The sequence below is a fragment of the Natrix helvetica genome (assembly GCF_964273705.1).
Source record: "Natrix helvetica genome assembly, chromosome: 3".
NCBI lineage: Eukaryota > Metazoa > Chordata > Lepidosauria > Squamata > Natricidae > Natrix > Natrix helvetica.
In genome coordinates, this window is record NC_138549.1 from 26,550,572 (window position 1) to 26,569,828 (window position 19,257).

Below are 19,257 nucleotides of genomic sequence, written 5' to 3' on the forward strand. Positions count from 1 at the left end.
CAAATTTGGAAGATACTAATTGCTTACTTTTAAAAAAATGGCTTTCATCAATAATGCAAATATTTTGTATTAATCTCCCTACTCGATTTATTACCATATCCAGTTCTCTCCACCACCCTTTTATCTTTTTCAGGCATACTTTTTAATTAAAATAAAAATTATACTTATATATATATTTCCTACTGTATCAAGCCTGTTAGTGACATTCCAACATCACTTAATAGTAATGCTTAATAGTAATAGTAAGTACAATGTACTTACATATGATTATGATGAAATTCCATTATTTTGTCTTCTAAAGCTTCTTGTTGAGGTATATATTTGTTTTTTGCTAAGTGTTCATGATCAATGGTTTCATCAAAATCCCCGATTTCAGCTAAAGGAAAAAAAAATACTCAATGGATAAAAATCTAGATTTGGAGAGGAGACTTCTATTGGAAAGTATAAATCAACCTGATTCTACAAACATGAGCAATATATTGTAGTTAGTTCAGTAGGAAGTCCCTCCAGAGTTTTCAATTTGCATTCTCAAGATGTATGTATCACAATGTATTTTTCATGTGAAGGTGTGAAAACACAAAGATAAAATACTGGGCAACTGAAGCTGTCATGAACTTAAGTAATAAAAAAATCTACACCCCTTAGTACTTGTTTCAAATGCACATATACATGCACACATGTGCGCGTGCGCACGCGCACACACCATAAACACTATAACGCCCCAAGTCGTCCAATTCTTTACAGCATTTAGAGTTTCAATAGATATAGTCAGATATCATTAAAGCACATCTTGAAGACTTCCATTTGAAACTTCTAATGCAAATACTAGCTATCTGTGGTTAACTTGTTATATTTTAAGACACCACACAAGGCTTGATCCAATGTGGACTAACAAGTATTATAAAGATAAATCTTTTGGGAAACTCATCATTAGGGATTGGTATGCTTACATACAATAGAGAAATTTAAACAGATAATGTTTTCTATATAAAATAGAATATCATTTGATCATGAGTTTATGGAAATCATGTGCTGTCAGATATTTAAATCATATTCATTCATTGACAAAATTATCAAAAGTATATAGGACTTTTAAACAATAGCACCATGTTATGTCCTTGAGAAATTTGCATACTTAACTAGTAAATATGATATCAGACAGGTATAATAGATAAAATCTTGCAAACAAGAACCATTTTTGAAAGCTAATTCAGTTACTAATGTCATTCTAAAAAGCAGGATTACTTTCTAGAATGTCTTGAAATTTAAGGTCTCTTAGATGACTTGACCAACATTGTTCTTTGCCATTCATATTTTCACTGAAAAAGTGAAACTGAAGAATCACTTGTTCTTTTCCCAGCTCCTCATGTAGCTTATTTTCCACTTCGTTTCATTAATTCTAATAGAATTGATCTCCAAACTTCCAAAATTGCTATTCTTAGAAATGGAGTATGGTGTGTCAATTCAGAGCTGTTCATGGACTAGGATAGTTGAAATACAGAGATAGAAGACTTGAAAAATGGAATCACAGATTTTTCTTCAACATTCCATTTGATGTCATCTATTGATATGGGCTTCAATAAAATTACATACATATACAGCAGCTGTGCTTACTCTGTTTGTAGCAGCCATCTGATCTACATTCAGAACACTGAAATTAATCTAAAATTCTATTTTCTAGTACAACAGAAATTTTTGCCAGAACACATAAATTTTTTTTTATTTGATTATTTCCAGAAGCTCCTGTTTGGGCTTACACTTACATATCTAAATGCAAAGCAGCTAATCTTTCTGGCTACTTCAGAGAGAGAGGTATGAAACAACAAAATTTATTTTTCAAAATATAAGTCAGCTCCCAGAAGAAAAAGCTGGGATTTGGCTAAGGGAGTTATACAATACCCCCATTGTTATTTCACATTCTATTTTTAAAGATTGGATGCATTCTGACTTTTACATCTTCAGCCCTTAGTGTTACGTGGATAAAGTCGGTGACTTTAGAATGTCAACAAATGTAACATTGATTGTAAACAAGGAAACAGTTTATTAGAAATGGCTAGTCTTTTCCCCTCTAAACATAGACATTGTGGATCTACCACTGAACAAATAGTTTAGGCAAATATTGCATAATATTTGAGATACAAGAATACAAGAAAGAAAAAGTAAACTTCTGGGAACAGCTTTATTTTCAGCTATTTATAGAAAAATATTACCTAACATTATACTGTTCAAAATGCAGAAGTTAAAAAATTGGGGGGGGGGGGGGGAATTACTTACACTGTACAATGTGTGATATTAAGAGAGCAGCACTAGTGTCATTACAGGTTAGTCTTCCTTGTGCTAAATCCTGTTTAACTTGCAATGCAAATAAGTACCTGAAAGGGAACATAAAAAAGAAAATATTACTGACACTTTTATGGAGTGTTCGTAAAATCAAAACGTTTACATATCCCTTACTAACAAGTTTACTTGGGATGAACAATCCACCCATACATTAAGTTTATCAGGTAGGGACTTTTTCTAAGAACCTGATATTTACATACATTTTTGCTTCAAGCACATTGGAATACCTTCTTTATGAAAGTCTCACCGCTGACACTATTAGAATATTTGTGGTGCCCAGCAAAGCCTCTATATTTTTTTGGGTAAACTCTTTCAATGTTTCCTTTTCTAAATAGTTATTTTTATGTTATTACTTGTTGTTCTGAATGTGTATATTGTTCAAAGGTCACTAATTTATCCTTACAAGAACCGTAAATAAAACATTTTTGCACAACAAACATCACAAAATGTTTTTACAAATTATGAGCACCATAGATTATTACTTTCACTATTGTGACCATTGATTCAGCCCTATTAGAAGAGGGAAAGATACTATCAAATTCTTCAGTCAATGATGAAGTAAAAGTTGCCCTTCTTTATCATGAAAAAAACTTGCCTTTTCATTGTTATTAGAGAACACCATTTGACTTAGTAATTTCTTTAAAAGATGTCACAAGATCCAAAGATTCGGCAAGGAATATCTTAGTAAAATCATCACTCAGTTGCTTTGAGTGGAATAGGGAATCTGCCTGCCTTCTCTCAAGCTCTGCTTGTTTCTCTATGCAGAGAGTGAGAGAAGAGACACAGCTGTGGACATGGGAAATTAGGTGTGGGGAAGAAAAGGGAAAAAATCAGTGGGGATAACATCTTCAGTAAACGCATATAGGTAAGAGCCGTCTCAGATGCCAATGACTAATCTAGCATGCTGGGTAACATCAATATAAAATAAACAATTATGGATTAAGAGATGAAATTATAATATTAGCAAGTGCTGACAATTCATTTTAAAGTATGAAGATATTGAGGTGCAGAAATAAAAATCAGCTCCATTCCCACTTAAAAAATAAATCTGAATAGAACAATAGAACAAGTTAAACCAAATTTTAGATCAGACAAGCCTGGAATCCTTTCAAGTAAACTCCTGACCTCACCTTAATATGGTTTATTTTAAAATTTGGTATGAATATTTCCAATTCTTGTTGTCTTGATGAAGAGGAATTTAAAACGGATGCTTACACCAACCTTGTTAATTCTTCTTGCAGCTGAGCATGATCAGGTGGGAAGAATTTTACCACAAATTTTAGAATGATATGCTTAGGTCCTAAGAGACAAAATGAGGGGCAACAATGACAAAAATCATCAATTTATTATTTACATATATTGTATGTGAATATTTCATTCATAGCATGACTTAAGAAGTGACTGAACAGTGTAAACTATGTACTATTAATAAAAAGTTAAGGAATGCAACATCAAGTATAATATTGACTAAACCAAACTACATCTCAGAGCAAAAGAAATTTAGCCACTCTTAATAATCCTAGAATCTTTCTTGAAATTTTTTTTTTGAAATTATCTTGCAAATACTAATCTCTAATTTTTGAGATTTTTTCTTCTCCTATAATCTAGATAGAGAAAAAAATTCTCTGCTCAAAAAATGCAGTTTCTTATTTAGTTCCTGAACTAAATATTTAAGTGCTTAAAAGGAAAATGTACAATTAACAAACTTGTTTCACTACCCTGTTAGTCAGGATTGGTTTAGTGAAGATATTACTAGGAGTAAACTTCACACCTAAGTTTGTATGCTGTAATAGCATGCAGAAAGAAAGAAGGCGAGGTCCAATAAATACATAGTATTCAAAAATAGCATTTTTTTTCTGTCCTAAATCAAATAAATTCTGGTCTTCATTGAAACGCTCTGTCCTAACCATCTGCTGAGAGTATAGCTGCATTTACTTCTTTATTTGGCACATTTGTTATAGGTCCAACATTCTCAAACATTTATAGTCAGGGCAATGTTCAAATAAGGCGTATGTACTGTATGTTAAATTCAATTGAACATATCATTTTGTCTATACATTTAGTTGCAATAAAATCAGAGAAGGCTATCATCTGAAACTGGGTCTACATTTGCACCAAAAGAAAACTGTCGACACATACTTTTGATTTGCTTTATGATAGGTTTCAAAAGATCCAGCCAAACCTAGGGTAAAAGAAAAAATATAATCACTGGTGCAGCTAAAACAAGAAACAAGAGCTCCATAGACTAGGGGAGACATGATAGCAGCTCCATAGATTAGGGGAGACATGATAGCAGTGTTCCAATATCTCAGGGGTTGCCACAAAGAAGAGGGAGTCAAACTATTCTCCAAGACACCTGAGGGTAGAACAAGAAGCAATGGGTGAAAACTAATCAAGGAGAGAAGCAACTTAGAACTGAGGAGAAACTTCCTGACAGTTAAAACAATTAATCAGTGGAACAGTTTGCCTCCAGAAGTTGTGAATGCCCCAACACTGGAAGTTTTTAAGAAGATGTTGGATAGCCATCTGTCTGAAACGGTATAGGGTTTCCTGCCTAGGCAGGGGGTTGGACTAGAAGACCTCCAAGGTCCCTTCCAACTCTACTATTGTATTATTGCATTATTGTATTATTATTGTATAGTTTAATTTCAAATCCAATCATTCCTAGATTGCATCATTTTACCAGATCTGAACTCTATAAATTTGGATGATCAATGAATACTGCATCTGGCAACCATCCTAGTTTTTTTCAGGTCAGATTTAATAGCCCTATTTTAAGATGAAGGTGAAGACAGCTAATTTCATTGAGCAGAATGCAGCCAGCACAGGAGACACAAATGTGGATTACAAACTCCAGGAGCAATCATACACATAGTAGGATATAAACCGCATTAAACTGAATTTTCAGAGGAAAAAACATGTTCACAATAATGATATCTTGCCAAAAAACCCACCAAAATAATTATAGCATGATCTGTTCTCCACACAAGTACTAAAATTAAATAAAGAGAATCCAATTAAACAAATGAATCAAAACCATTATACATGTTTGTTTATATTTATTGAGGAAAATGATCCAAACCTGCATATTGGTGTGTGGTAGAATAATGTGAACCTTTGGTTTTAATAACTGCGCCCCACTCGGACAGCAATAACTGCAACTAAATGTTTCTGATAATATTTGATCAGTCCTTCATTGATTTGGAGGAATTTTAGTCCAGCTTCAACTCTGGAATATTGATAGGTTTCTTTGCATGAACTACCTGCTTCAGGTCCTTCAACAATATTTTTCTAGGATTATTAAGATCAGGATTTTGACTTGGCATTCCAAAACATTAACTTTCTTCTGCTTTGTACAACTTGTGTGTTTTGGGTCACTGTCTTGCTGAATGACCCACTTTTTCTTGAGCTCCAGATTACAAACATCCTGTAGAATTCATTGGAACAATTCAGAATTCAAAGTTTCATCTTGGTTTAGAGGCCGCAGAGAAACCATGATACTGCCACCAACATGTTTCACAAATGGGCTAAGTTTCTTCTGCTGGAATGCAGTATTTGTCTTTCAGCAAATATAACACTTTTTATTTAAGCCAAAAATTTCTATTTTTGTCTCATTCATCCACAGAACATTCTTCCAATAGCCTTCATGTTAATCCATGTGGGTTTACTATTTCATAAACTGTAGATAGGCAGCAATGTTCTTTTTGTAGAGTAGTAGCTTTCTCTTTGCAGTCTTGCCATGCTCACCATTGTTATTCAGTGTTGCCCTCCTGGTGGTCTCATGAATATCAACATTTTCCAATGTAAGTGTGCTATTACTTTTTAGACATTACCTGGCTCTTGAAGACATCTCAGAGTATTAATGAAATATGTAGCAATGATTGTTGTTAGATAGTATGCTAGATAGTAAACACCCAGAATTCTCTTATTTAAATATGGGCAGGACCTCACATACTCACACCTGATTATCAACTCTTTGATTAAAATACCTAATTTCTCCTTCAAATAAGTTGATATTCCAAGAGTTGACATACTTTTGACACACACACACAACACCTTTCCCTTTCTCTCTCTCTCTCTGGATCATTTTTAAAACAATAAATAAATGAACAAATATAATGTTTTTGACTCATTTGATTATTAATAGTTGTGTGAAGAACAGATCATTTTTACGTGATATTTATGGAGAAATATTGGAAATTCAAAGACTTCATAAACTTTTAAGCACCACTGTGCATTGCATTCATACTAATGTATTTCTGGATGCAACACATACACACAGATTCCCACGGAGTTAAATATGTTTAACACCTAGATAGTAAGAAGGAAAACTTTTCTCTCACAAAAAGAAAACTCACTTTGTCCTGAACAAGAGGGCTTGAAAGAATTGTACATTTGTTCAGGACAAAACTTGAATAGCTCTTTGTTATACCAAGTTAAAAGCATATCCTCCTTTCAGAAAAATTGCTCAGGACCCACAAAAAAAATGTGTCCAAGTTCTGGCCCATTAATGCATTTTGATTATTTTGAGGGGGAAAACTATTAATTTAAAATTGTTTTTGTAATAAAAATGTCTATGCCTTAGTCATTTATTTTCATTTGAGGAAAAACACAGTTTTTAGATTTTTTTTTTTAAAAACAGATCTTGTTATTTCTTGGCATTGTAATAATATTTTGTTTTGAACTTCACACTTGGCACCCAGAAAAATGTGTGCACTGCCAAATTTCTGAAAAGAATGACTAAAATACAACCCAGTTATAATTGCATGGGTACCCAGCACAGGAGTAGAAGGTTTTACAAAGTTATTTCTGGTGCGGAAATGATAAACTCAGAAAGAAAACACCATAGACTACACTCGTCTGTGGTAGCAAGTGATACTCTCTTAGAAAAGCTTAAAATACACAACAGTTGCCAAGGTACAACAGATTTGTTTCCAGCAGAAGAGAGGAAGAAAAGGATGAACAGATGTTATTTTCATAATGTTAAACATAATGAATCGGACAGCTATTACTCAGTCCACGGTTAATTATCTTTTCATCAAGGCTAGAGTTTTATTCTTGAAATAATAAAAAAACCTGTCCAATAGATATGTGCACACATTTTAGTAAAACAGAAGTGTAAGTTCATCTAGAAGAGTATGTTTTGCTCTACTGCTGTGTATATTATTTATGGACAAGCATATTGCACATTTGTGATTGATTGATTGATTGATTGTGACCTGGGAAACAAGAATATTTATTCATATGCTCTTGCTTATCTACTTTGCTTTCAAGTGAGAAAAATAGAACATATTTTAAGGCAGCTATGAAGTGGCAAATGTTTAAGAGCATGAAAAGATTATAAAATGATATCATGGGAGAGATGATTTAGGCAAAATATCTTTACATACCATGACCTTCTTATGATCCAGAAACTCAAGGCCAAAATAATCCCCTTCAACAAGATTCAGATGGTTGCAGACGGCATCCAATAAAATCTTTCCTGGAGCTCTTTGCTGTAGTGAAAAACAAACATTATACATTATATATGAAAATGAAAAACCCACATTAAAAATCCATTTCAAATTCAAGTTATTTTGTCTTCTCACATATAGGCGAGCAGATAACAAAACCATGTTCCCCTGTGTACAGTCTATTTTTAGGTGAATGTTAAAGTACTGAAGCTCTATGCTGCCTCTGCTTTACTATATAATACAATGAGTTAGTTGAAAAGTGGACAGGAAGGTGCCAAGTAAGCTAGCTGCATGCTCTTCCATTTAGTTCGTCAGCTGCCAGGTAACTATTTTCCCTTTAAGAAATGGGAGGGAAAGGGACAAACGATTTCTAGGTTTGAAATTTACACAACACACCCACAGCCACCCACAATACCTGGGTCAAGATCAAAACACAGGAATTGGAAGCATTCACCAAACGTATCAACTCTGTGGACAGATACATCACATTCACAAGGGAAGATGTTAAGGAAAATAGTCTAGCCTTCTGTGCTGTACACATTAAGGAAAACAGAAGCACATTAAGGAAGACAGAAAATATTGTAGTTTACAGAAAACTCACACGTATAGATCAAGTTTTTACATTTTGATTCTCACCATCCACTGGAGCACAAAATGGGAGTTATCAAAATATACCTATACAACCGAAGGCCTGCCTATCAGCAAAGATGACACAGAAAGAGAATTAAAACACAACAAGGAAGCCCTCAGAATGTGTGGCTTACGCCTTCATCAAATCCCCCAAAAGACCCAGCAGGAGCTCCTCCATAATAGACAAAGAGAACAATAAACGAAGCAATGTTGTCATTCCATATGTTGCAGGAAAATCAGAAAAGCTCAGCAGGATCTTCAGCCAACACAACATACATGCCACTTCAAACCCAAGAATACACCAAGGCATCTTAAAGATAAAACATTCAGACACAAACTGAGCAATGTGGTATATGCAGTACAATGCAGTGAGCTATGTGCAGTTCTGTACATTGGGGAAACAAACAACCACTTTATAAGTGCATGACACAACACAGGAGAACAACTCATCAGGACAAGATTCTGCAGTCCATCTGCATTTAAAAGGAAAAAAAAGCGACTCTTTTGAAGACAGCAAAGTCCACATTTTGGACAGAGAGAACAGCTGCTTTGAAAGAAGGGTCAAAGAGGCTATCTATGTCAAATCTGAACAGCCCTCTCCCTCAGCAGAGGGTGGGGGGATACAACATCATCTATCTCCAGTCTACAACATAGTCGTTTCAACTGTTCCAAGAAGGCTCCACATCCATTTGCATTACTCAGGTGACCCTGACAACAAGATAAATCTCCAGGTAGCCTCAACAACTCTCTAAAAAATGCAAATGGCCAGCTGTCTGCAAGGAGTTTAAATCCTTCTAATCCCCACCTTCCAGAGCTGAAGAAGCCAGTTGCCTCTTGAAAAAACACCTTTGGGATACACACACACACACACACACACACACACACAACCCTACCTTTAAAAAAGAAACAATTGCAACAATAGCCAGCAAGAGATTCTATTCTTCCTCCAACTAGAATAATCTGAAATTAAATATATTTTTAATTCTCCTCCCAACTCTTTTTCTTTTTTTCTTTTGGAAAACATAAATTTCCATTTCAGATAAGCCTGTTGACAATGTAATTGTAAAGTGCCCTATATAAACCCTGAAGCATCAGTGCTGACATTGACGTTTTCAGGATTCACCATAAAAGCCTATGTAAATTTGTTCAGATATAATTCCCAGTATTTCGTTCGGGTTACTGTCCTGCAATTTGTTTTTCATCTGCACCCTCCAGCATTCCTCATTCCCTCCCTTCTCCTTAACACCCTCTTGGAATAAAGATTTTCATTCTTCTTTCATCGCACATCACATTTTTAGACTCCATTACAGTACCTTCACTGTTTGACTCACCCTAAAGGAATTCCAGATCAATAAACAAATGATCTACTACTCTAGTGAGCACTGTATGTGCTACATTCTTTAATGTGAACTTTTAATAAAGAAAGGATTGAGGCAGAGAGAAAAAAAAACTTGAAATGTTGATATAACACATGACCTTTCAGCTTTTTTTATCATGTTTGAAGTAAAAGATTTCTAAATGAAAATGTATCATAAAGTTGATCAAATTGAACTACCAATAAACACATTTAATATTCTAGAAGCTTTTAATCAACTAAAGTAATTTCAGATAGATTTTGTAAGCAAAGTTTTTATAGCTATTGAATCATAATCATTCTCTCTCTCTCTTTCGTTCTCTCTCATTTTCATTGAGCTCCCTCACTTTTTATTACAATATTGAATTTGTGAATATATAAATGTATTATGGAGGAATTTCATGCACATGATAGATTAGTAAAAAAAATGAAATGCACACAGTAAGCCATACGAATGGCTTGTCACATGAAATAATCCCTCTATAAGGCAGATGGATGGCTTCAAAATTTCATAAATAAATAGATACAATATGGACTTAATTTCAGATTCTCAAAGACATGTGTAATGCTATCATTCGTCATGCGCAAAAGATCAGGTCCACACATGAAGGTCTAACTATACTGATTTATTGCTACTCATGCCTATGTACAGGAATTTTCTCAAGTAAAGGTTAACACCTGCAAGGAGTTAGGTAAGGGTCAACGGAATTCAAGGAAGGTTGGACTTAGTCCTTTTGTGGCTATGCAGAGATCCTATGCTGATCCCTCTTTTAACTCCATTCTCAGATTCTACCAGTCCTTCCCCTAATCATTAGCATGAAAAGTGATAATAAATATTTTTGAAATCTTAGACTTGTGATTATGCAAAGTCCAAGTCTACTTCAAAGTTTTGGATCTAATTTACTTCTTCTCTCCATCTATCCACCAGCTGCTGAACAATAAGGAGAAGGAGTAACAATATGGGTCTCATAATTAAGGCCATTACTCATCTGTGCATATTCAAAAGCATCCTTTCTTACTTGGAAATGGCAAAGGAATTTCCTCAGGTCAATAACAGCGGTATTGATAGATTTTTAAAAATGACACTCGTATATTCCTAGGAGCCTCGGAGTATTAAGGAAGAGGCCTAAAAGACCCACTATCATCAGCCAATTCTTATCATTCCAACAGGAAGGAAACAAGGGCTTTCCTTCTGATCAGCTGGGACTCAGGATGCAAAGAATAGAATGGGGGCAGGGCCAGTCAGAAGTGATATTTACCCGTTCTCTGAACTACTCAAAATTTCCACTACCAGTTCTCCAGAACTGGTCAGAACCTGCTGAATACTACCTCTGGTTTGCACAAACAAAAGCAGGGTTTGATCCTGACTTATTTGATCATGAATGCTTTCGACTGAAAAGATGGAAAAGGAATCTCCTGAATACTTTCTTGAAAAAATATCAAATGAAGCTTGCCACTCACTAATGGTACCGGCATTAAAAGGAGTGGGTGGAGATGTGTTCATTTTGTTGTTGCCCATCACAGGAAATAATATGTTTTCCCCCTTTAATGGTACCCCATTACTTGGCATCTGACGACAGGCTGCCTTATCTATGTAATGTTAGTGATTCACTTGACACAGAGATCAGTAATAAGTCTCATGAAGTTCTGCACTAACAGATGAAGTGACATCTGTGGAAGGAAATGTGTTCAATTCCAAGACGCAATCCAGCCAATTTCAATTAACCTATTTTTTTACATTTTATTTACTCCCCCCTCCAAAGTGCTGATTTCATAACAAGCATATTCAGCTTCAACAAACAACAAGCCGTTTTTCTTTTCTTTCCTCAATATTTCCTGACAGTACTGGAAAAAAAAGTATTCCCCTGGCCTCCAAGCTAGTCAAAAGTACACTACGTTCCTTCTTTCTTCACTAAACCTAAAACAAGTTTCAGAATGTTTATTAGGGAAACCTGAGATTGAATTTCATAGTCCCTAACTTCAGGGGAATAATATAATAGTGCCATTCAGTTCAATGTGTCTCTGCAGCAAACAAAGAGGCACTGGGAATTTCCCATTCATTCCCACCCCAAGATATGCATCTGACGGACAAAAAATTGGGTGTTGTTTGCTGTGGGTTTATTTTATAGGTTGTCTATAGCCTTACTAAATGGTCATAAATGATTTCTCTGTGCTTAGATCTTAGCCTATCTTTTATCTCACTTTCTCTTTTGATTGATTCCACTATGATTCCTGCATTCACCTAAACCCAGCAATTAAATTATTAGAGAAAGTAACAGAGCACTGACTAAGCAGAACTAAGGATAAATAAAACAAGATATAGTGGAGATGGCACAACTGCTGCTATGCTTGTGTTTGTGTTTCTCTCTGTGTGTGTATATATAGTAGATTTGTGTATACGTGTACATGTTTGTTTATTTATTTATTGGTTCCCTCCTCTTCTGCTATATGAGTATAAATGAAATGTAATGCTTAATATCATGAATGTATATTTTTCCTGTAAATAACAGCTACGAGAGGGAAGAAATGACACCATATCATATTTTGTACTAACAACAGATTGCTGGGAACAGGAAAAGGAAGGACTGCTTTTCACTGAACCATGGTAGAGGGTACATTAAACATGAAAATAAGTTAGAGATAAGAGCTAACCTCTGACTTCTCCTTTAGGAGCTTACATAAACTCCAGTCACCTGCATGCAATCATTCCATTTTTCACTAATCAGGCTAGTACAGAAGCATAAATATCAGAGGAAGTAGCATTTATTACCTCCCTACCCCTCACACCTCCACCACAAATAACCTGCTGAGGACATGAAAGAACCTAACAATGCTTTTCCCACCCCACAAAGTCACAACATACCCCAGAATCACAGAATAATTGTTGTGGGCAAAATGGGAGAAGGGAGTGCTATGCATGTTACCACAAGCACCAAAAGAAAAAGCAGACTTATAAGTTCTTCCCACTCCGTTTGAAAATTGAACTATGGATTTTACTGGCAGTTTGAGTTAAAACATTCAGTTTGTCCCTGAGCAGCTACAGCATACAACTGAAAGGTACACTTCATAGCAAAAGAAGCCTTGGGAAGAGCGAAACTTTAAAATGTTCCTGTTCTAAGCTCTGTTTCAAACTGAAAGTTTCACAGCAACCAATCATCTAAAAGCTAAGAAACTAGATGAGAGTACAATTCAGCAGAGTTTAAACATATAGTTAGTAAACCACAAATCACATACTAAACCTTGACAGTAACAACTGGGGTGACGTGCTATGGAACAGAACATTTATTAATAGGCAGTTACTTTAGTTTTTTTCAAGAAAGAAAGAAAGAAAGAAAGAAAAAGAAAGAAAGAAAGAAAGAAAGAAAGAAAGAAAGAAAAAGAAAAAAGGAAGGAAGGAAAGGGAAGGAAGGAAAGAAAGATAGACAGATAAGCTCTCTTTGGGATCTCCGAAATATATGCAACCAAAAGAACAATCTTTGGAACCCAAGAGATAGAGAACAATGTTTCCTGCCATTATGAAAAAGAAAACAACAAAAAACTAAATCCTAAAATGTGTTCAATATCTTTTTATGCAGAAAGCAACTTACTCTGAGGTAGAGGAAAAATATAAAATCCAATTTCAGAATAGGAAAATATTGCCCAAAACCAAAAAAATTATAGACCGCAGCCTCCCACATTTGACATGAAAGTAAGCACTGTTAAACAGATATATTATTTTTGAATAAATGTGCAAAGTATAATGTTAGCCTAGTCACATTTCTAATCACACTGAATCTATTTTCAGTATTAGATTCTAGTCCTTTGGAGGACTACATATCTGAGAAGAAAACGGAAGCAGATTAGATGGCAAGATCAAGATGCAAGATCCGCTTCCCTTCGATGAGAAAGGAGGAGGAGGAAGCAGAATTTGTTTCTAATTATTGTTTCTTATATTTTCTAACAATCTTAAGGGACTTCTGTTATAAAGCTCTTATGAATACCAGCCTGAATTCTGGCCATTAAACTAATATACTAGTGTATCTTACAGAGAAATTAATTAATATGTCTATACTATTGTCAATAAATAACACTGTACATTCCTCCTCATTCTTCCATCACTAATAGGATAAAGGCTAGTTTTTCTACACAATTTTACCTATCACTTTCATTCATGAAGACAGTATAATAATTAGATATGCCACATTTAATTTTATACAAGAACTATAGGCACTTCCAGTACCTATCAAACGTAACCATTGAAGCTACGTAAATATTTTGTTTATTGTAATGTTTGCAATTAGATATTATTTATGAAGTTTTGTTATAATATCCGTATGTACTGATTACAACTTTAATGCAGTGTAAGCATTTGGCATATAAAGGTAGAATGAAAAAAATTCTTTGGAAGATTGAGAAGGTCAGAAGTAAAAGTTGTAAACTGATTGCACATAGAAGTTTCAGAAATTATAACTAGGTAATGTAATCATTTGAATTCACCCCCAACTTAATTAAAAGTATTTTTAGGACAAAAGTACTTTTTGTTTCTTTTTTTACTATCTAAGGGAGTTGTTATTTATTTATTTTGGAAAATTTATATAGCCACCTACTCATTCATGGCAACTCCAGGTAGCTTACAGAAAATAAAAACCCAATGTAAAAGAAATAAAATAATAATAGAATTATAAACCCCACCCCCTTAGCAACAATACACACTCAAACCAATCATTTAATAGACTCTATCCCACTCTGAGCAGGGACGGTCAGTGGCTAAGATGCTGAGCTTGTTGATCAGAAAGGTTGGCAGTTTGGTGGTTCAAATCCCTAGCGCCGAGTAACAGAGTGAGCTCCCATTACTTGTCCCAGCTTCTGCCAAACTAGCAGTTCGAAAGCATGTAAAAGTGCAAGTAGAAAAATAAGGGCCACCTTTGGTGGGAAGGTAACAGCATTCTGTGCGCCTTTGGTGTTTAGTCATGCCGGCCACATGACCACGGAGAATGTCTTTGGACAATGCTGGCTCTTCGGCTTTGAAACGGAGATGAGTACAGCCCCCTAGAGTCAGGAACAACTAGCACATATGTGCAAGGGGAACCTTTACCTTTACCTTATGCCACTCTGAGTTCCCTAGGCATGCTAGCAAAACCACACCTTCAGGGCCTTCTGAAATAGGGTCAGAGTGGGGACTGGCCTAATTTCTGGAGGGATAATGTTCCAGAGGGAGGGAGCCTCCATGGGGAAGGCCCTTCTTCTGGATCCCACTAGATGTACCTTCTTAGGGGATGGGACCCGCAACATTCCTTGCCTCCCCACTCTAGTGGGTTGGGTGGATGTGACCGGCAAGAGATAGTCCCTCAGTTATATACAAGGCAGCTACATTTAAATGAGAACTGTACAACTCCACTATTATTCATCAAAACAGGCCCATCAATTACTGCTAATGCAACTATCTGGAGAAGAATGGATAGGAGCAGAATCTACCTGGCTGACTGACTTCAAAAACACTAGTCAAGCAACAGTTCCTTACATGGCTTCACAGTACTGTTTTATTTGATAGCACCTCAAATTATATTTAGAGGATGCAAATATGAAATTCAAGACCTCCACGACGTAAAATAAACAAGGTTGGTGCACATCTAAAGACTGAAAAGGTAGGGAAGCACCAAAATGTTCCTTATATTATATTTACAATAGCTTGTTCTTCAAGTATACATAACACAGCTCTTCCAGCTCCATCCTCCTGCATTGAAAGAGGATTAGATACTTACGCTGGAACATTAAAAAACTACTGGTAGTCTTTCACTTACAACAGTTCATTTAGTGACCGTTCAAAGTTACAATGGCACCAATAAATTAACATGACCATGTTTCACATTTATGACCTTTGCAGCATCCTCATGTCCATGGGATCACATTCGGGAGCTTGACAAGTGGTTCATATTTAAGACAGTTGCAGTGTCCCGGGGTCATTGATCACCTTTTCAAACTTTCTGATAAGCAAAGTCAATGGGGAAGCCAGATTCATTTAGAACAGGGGTGTCCAAACTTGGGAACTTTAAGACTTGTGGACTTCAACTCCCAGAATTCCCCAGCCAGCATGGCTGGCTGGGGAATTCTGGGAGTTGAAGTCCACAAGTCTTAAAGTTCCCAAGTTGAAGTCCACAAGTCTTAAAGTTCCCAAGTTGAAGTCCACAAGTCTTGGAGTTGAAGTCCACAAGTCTTAAAGTTCCCAAGTTGGAGACCCCTGATTTAGAACAACCATGTTGCTAACTTCACAACTGCAGTGATTTGCTTAACAAGTGTGGCAAGAAAAGTCATAAAATGGGGCAAAATTCACTTAACAAATTTCTCACTTAGCAGAAGGTTTTGGGCTCATTTGCGGTCAAGGACTACCTTGATTAAACACTATTGTTATAGTGTTCAATCAAACACACTTTTGACTAAACACTCTAATGGTACTCCTAAAACTATTGCATAAACTGGTAGATGTCTGACATGCTGGTGTAATAACACTTTTCAAGTACTGAGAAAGAGTTAATGCTTGAGAGGCCGGGAAGGTGAAAAGAGACTCAAATTACTTGTCTGGTTACCAGGCAACTAGGCAAACATCCTCTAATTACTTCTTGATCCCTCCCACCGTTTTTTTCTCAGCTAAGCTATACTCAAATAAATGGCAAAAAGTATGCCATTGCTGTTGATGCCTCCTAAAGGGGAGTGGTGGGAACAGCTGCAAAGCAGTTCTTTTGCCTCCTCCTCCTCCTCCTCCTCCTCCTCCTCCTCCTCCTCTTTCAACCTTGAGTCACCCTGTGAACAGTGTATTTACTCAGCAGCTGAGAGTAGATCAGCTTGCTAGAAAATCAAGCTGCTACCCCCTAGAGCATTGCTATTGTATAGTAGGGCAGAAGTGGCTCGTGAGAAGCTAATACCGAATTAATGTCTGTGGATATTCTTAGTCATCTAGATAACAGTTGTCTCAAGGGTGCTTTTTTTCTTCAAAAGGCAACTGGTCTGTTTTTTGCCTTGAGGAAGAAGAAGAAAATGGATGGATGGAGGAGAAGTGAACGGTTCTTTTCTTCTTCCTCCTCAAGGAAAAAAACAGTCCAGTTGCCTTTTGAAGAAAAAAAGCACATTTGTGAGATATTACTGAATAACAGAGTTGGAAGGGTCCTTGGAAGTCTTCTAGTCCAACCCCCTGCTCAGGCAGGAAACCCTATATCAATAAAAAGGTAAAGGTTCCCCTGCACATCTGTGCTAGTCGTTTCTGGCTCTACGGGACGGTGCTCATCTCCGTTTCTAAGCTGAAAAGCCAGCACTGTCTGAAGACATCTCCATGGTCATTCGGCCAGCATGACTAAATGCCAAAGGTGCACGGAGCGCTGTAACCTTCCAACCAAAGTGATTCCTATTTTTCTACTTGCATTTTTTACGTGCTTCGAACTGCTAGGTTGGCAGAAGCTGGGACAAGTAAAGGGAGCTCACCCCAATACGTGGCACTCGCAATAACTTTTCATTAATTAGACTTAATACTAGGTTTCCAAATCCTAAGCAATATTGGAAGAAGTCCAATATTGGAAGAAGTCGGACTGGACTGGAACTTGCAAAAAAAGACCCCTGACTCATATATAAATGCTCGTGAATTCTCTGGACAAACAATACCATCCCTTTTGCATACAAATGTTAATATATGTAAAGTAAAACAGATTGAGCTTGAAGCATTAAAGACATCACTATAGTGCAATGAAAGATGCTGTACCTATGTTAAATTTGATCCTATTTGATAATTTTTGATATAAATACATATACACCCATCCATCTACTAAAACAGTATTAAATTATTTTATCATTCTGCTTCCAGATTAATATTGCATAATATACTTAAAAACAAGTTGGAATAATTCCCAAACAGAGTTCAAGTGTATAGCTATCTACCTATCAGCCTTCCCCATCTAATGACAACCAGTTATATTGGATTTCAATTGTTATAATCCTTCATCCAAAGAGTTAGTTTGGCACAATGGTTTAAGGCACTAGGCTAGAAACTGGAAAGGGCTACAGAATATCTTGACACGAATTTAATTAAATACACAAACCTGGTTTATGTACAAATATGTAATCCAGGGTTTATTCCCACAAACTTTCCCCTAGTTTGGTATTCCATCACATTTATTTTACATTTATTTTGATTTTGTTTCAGGCAGTCTTATTTTACACTAACCCTCTGCAAAAAAGGGTTTGAATGTTCGAAGCTGAGTACAGGTGGTCCCCGACTTACAACAGTTCATTTAGTGACTGTTCAAAGTTACAACGGCACTAAGAAAAGTGATTTGTAACCCTTATTCACACTTTTTATTGCAGCATCCCCATGGTCTCATGGCAACTGACTTACATTTATGATGGTTGCGTGTCCTGTGGTCATGTGGTCCCCTTTTGCGACCTTCTGACAAGCAAAGTTAATGGAAAAGCCAAATATATTAAACAACCATTTTACTACTGCAGTGATTCACAAAATTGGGCAAAATTCACTTAACAAATCTCTCACTTAGCAACAAAAATGTTGGGCTAAATTGTGGTCCGAAATCAAGGACTACTTGTATACATACAAGTAGAAGAAGAACAATATACTGTCAGGCCTGCAGCCGGTTCCTTTTGGGATCTTTGTCCTGCCACGCTAATATTCTATTATACTATGCTGTTTCATTAGTGGGGAATTGAGAGGGGGAATAGTAAGGAGCAGAATGTGATGTTGTCAAAATGAAATTCCTTTCTAGAATCCAAGGTCATCCTTTGTCTCTACACCTCTGCACCTGACTGGAACTGGATGGGTGGAACTGCCAGCATGGCAGTGGAAGATTGGGCCATGTGATGGACTTGTGGGTGTGGGGGCAGGATCTTGAACTTTCAACTGGGTGAGGAAAACGGGGAAGCTTTCAGATTCAGGTTTTCCCAGATGTGCCAACATGACTCTCTTAATAAATTGGAACTTTGAGCAATACTTTGCCTTGGACTCTGATTTAATTTTGGATGTTATTTGGAACCCTGACATATACTTTGCTCTAATGTATGTATTTCTTTTCTATTAAATAGGCCTTACAATTATACTTTTAAAAATTATTTTATCTTTTCAGTCTTGTTCCTCTAATACCATAAAAATAACAGATAAAAATAATTAAAAAAAACAACAGAAACAACCTCCACTTACACATCCCAGTACATACAAAATAAATTAGTACTGTAATCCAAAAACTGGGATTTCAACTACTTCAAATACTTGTTCTTCTTAAGTATTTACTTATCACTTCCACATACTTATTTCTCATATATAGCTACTATCAGCGGGTAAAGTTGCAAAGGGTTTGCTAAGCAAGCAAAGAAAGTGTGCTTAGAGCAGGGGTGTCCAAACTTGAGAACTTTAAGACTTGTGGACTTCAACTCCCAGAATTCCCCAGCCAGCATGGCTGGCTGGGGAATTCTGGGCATTGAAGTCCACAAGTCTTAAAGTTCCCAAGT

The 19,257-nt window shown here is 36.1% G+C and overlaps 1 protein-coding gene across 6 annotated transcripts in view; it reads right to left on the reverse strand.

The window, feature by feature from the left end:
* Nucleotides 1-19,257, reverse strand: part of FARP1 (FERM, ARH/RhoGEF and pleckstrin domain protein 1) — a 155,452-nt gene that overhangs the window by 57,827 nt on the left and 78,368 nt on the right. For 4 of the 6 annotated variants that reach the window (XM_081949259.1, XM_081949257.1, XM_081949260.1 and 1 more), the window contains exons 3-7: nt 7,731-7,835; nt 4,480-4,522; nt 3,556-3,640; nt 2,275-2,372; nt 262-376 (exon numbers count right to left, since the gene is read on the reverse strand). In XM_081949259.1, coding sequence (XP_081805385.1) covers nt 262-376; nt 2,275-2,372; nt 3,556-3,640; nt 4,480-4,522; nt 7,731-7,835 — 446 coding nt within the window. The remainder of the gene's footprint in view (nt 1-261; nt 377-2,274; nt 2,373-3,555; nt 3,641-4,479; nt 4,523-7,730; nt 7,836-19,257) is intronic. The other 2 variants (XM_081949261.1, XM_081949262.1) reach the window with 1 other exon arrangement.